The sequence below is a fragment of the Haliaeetus leucocephalus genome, unplaced genomic scaffold (genome assembly GCF_000737465.1).
Source record: "Haliaeetus leucocephalus isolate CR32 unplaced genomic scaffold, Haliaeetus_leucocephalus-4.0 Scaffold92, whole genome shotgun sequence".
Taxonomy (NCBI): Eukaryota; Metazoa; Chordata; class Aves; order Accipitriformes; family Accipitridae; genus Haliaeetus; species Haliaeetus leucocephalus.
Genome location: NW_010972528.1, coordinates 4,342,303 through 4,344,291, shown reverse-complemented (window position 1 = coordinate 4,344,291; position 1,989 = coordinate 4,342,303). Strand labels below are relative to the sequence as shown.

The 1,989-nt window shown below is 58.7% G+C and overlaps 1 protein-coding gene across 1 annotated transcript in view; it reads left to right on the top strand.

Moving 5' to 3' along the window:
- IRX6 (iroquois homeobox 6) overlaps positions 1–1,699 on the top strand; it is a 5,656-nt gene extending 3,957 nt beyond the window's left edge. Inside the window, exon 6 of the mRNA XM_010585222.1 lies at positions 1,337–1,699. Coding sequence (XP_010583524.1) covers positions 1,337–1,699 — 363 coding nt within the window. The remainder of the gene's footprint in view (positions 1–1,336) is intronic.
- Positions 1,700–1,989: the final 290 nt, after the last annotated feature.

Sequence of the window (1,989 nt, the reverse complement as noted above, 5' to 3'; positions counted from 1 at the left end):
AAAAAAAGGGCAAAAAAAAGCTAATCTTTTCTTTTTCTTCCCCACGTCGTGACTTGTTTTTCCTTTTGCTCCCACCCTGCTTCCCCCGCGCCCCCCTCCACCAAGGTGCGTTGTTCGCGGTTGCTCCACGCCGTCCCGCGGAGGCAGGAGGAGGAGGAGCGGTGCAAGTTACGCCGGGCCGTTTATTTCCCGTCGCTGTACATAGATACCGCTGAAAGTATTTTTCAGAGTCTCTCATTAACAGGCGTAAGCTGAACGCCGTGAAGCTGTCCTGTGACCCCGGGAGTTCTTCAGGCAGGAGCCGGCGCAGCCCGGGCAGAGCGGCCCCCGGCCGCCCCGGGCACCCACCGCCTGGCCCGAGGCACGGCCAGGGCACGGCCGGGGCACCCCCGGGCAGCGAGTGGCGACCGGGCGGCGAAGTAGGACGTTGTTAGTGGGTCACCGCCGTCAGTCAGTGAAAAGAGCAGTGCTGCACTTTACAGGACAGACGAGAAAGGGAAACCGTATCTCTGCATTATTTCTGTTTAATTAAAAGTGTCATCCAACACGTTGTGTTCAGACTAATAAACGAATCAGGGATGAGGAAAGAATGTTTCTTTGTTCCTCTCTCTAGAAGCAGTGGCAATAATTTAAATTAATAACTGGTAATTAAGAGGTCATCTATAGATCAACCCGATACCTGCTATTTCCAAGTTCACCAGGGTCAACATTTACATTAAGTCATTTGTGGTCAATAGAGTCCAATGAATTCTGCCTTAATAAATCAGGGAAATCAATCTTGAATATCGAGTAGACTTCTGTATGTTTACCAAAGGCTACCAAGACAAGTGGGGCTGCAGAGCTGGGAGTCCTCTGGGTTTGCGAGGGGAAAGGAGAAACTGCAGCTCAACGCAGAGAGAGGTGGCGGGCCCCGGCCCCGGCCCCTCCCGGCCTGGGGAGGGGAGTGGAGCAGCCCCGGGCTGCGGGGGCACCTGTCAAAGAAGGCAAACTGGGGGGCTTTGCAGGGGCCAGGGCGGGGAAGGGGGGGGGGGGGGGGTGTAAGTGTACACGAAGGCCAGCAGGTAACGGAGCGGCCGGGAGCGGGGTCGGGGCCGGCCGGGAGCCCCGCCGCAGACGCCCGGCCACGGGGCTTTCCCGCTCTCCGGAGCAGTCCCGCGCAAGCGGCAGCGCAGGCCGCAGTCTGGCAGTGACCCGCAGCTTAGAGTAGGGGAAATTAAGCTGCGAAAAGATAAACATTGTTTCAAGTCGGATTTGAAGGATTAGGGCTTGTAATAAAGAGTATTAGGCCCTTTCGAAGAGTTCTTGCAAGGCGACTTTTCCGCCCCTCCTCTCCCAGCGGAGGGGAGAGGTGTTATCTGCTCCGGGAACAAAGCGCAGGTTCCCTACGCGTGTCCGCGGCGGCGGGGCCGGGCCGGGCCCCGCTCCCCGCCGTGTCCCGGCCGCCTCCGCCCAGCGCACCGGGGAGAGACCCGGCTCCCTCCCGTTCCGTTTGCCCGGCGGCTTTGGGAAGAGGCTCCCCGGAGAGGCAGCTCTGCAGCGGCCTCCTGAGCTGCCCACGGGAGAGGAAACCTGCACGGCCCTCGCGGCCCAGGGGCGGCCAGGAGCTCCCCCGGGTTGCCGACTCTGCCCCCCGGCCCTGGTATCCCCCGGCCTCCACGGGAGCGCCCGAAGGAGCCGCGAAGCCCCCGGGGGTGGTTAATTAGTCGGGTGCAGGCTTCGGCGTCTTTCTAAGGCAGGCACGAAGGTAACCTCCAGGAGTCTTAAGACTTTTTTTTATTACTTTTACTCCCCTTTTATTAAAGGTCAAGTGAGCGAGACGCAGATTATCCCGCCCGCCCAGGTCTCCCCTGCAATCTGTCAGGCCGGCAAGATATGTATCGCAAATCTCTCAAAATGTAATCTTCGGGAATCATATTCCGAATACTGTTTTGATTAAAAACCACAGCGGGGACTGACGGAGAACTAATACCGGGAGCAGAGCCTGCGAGC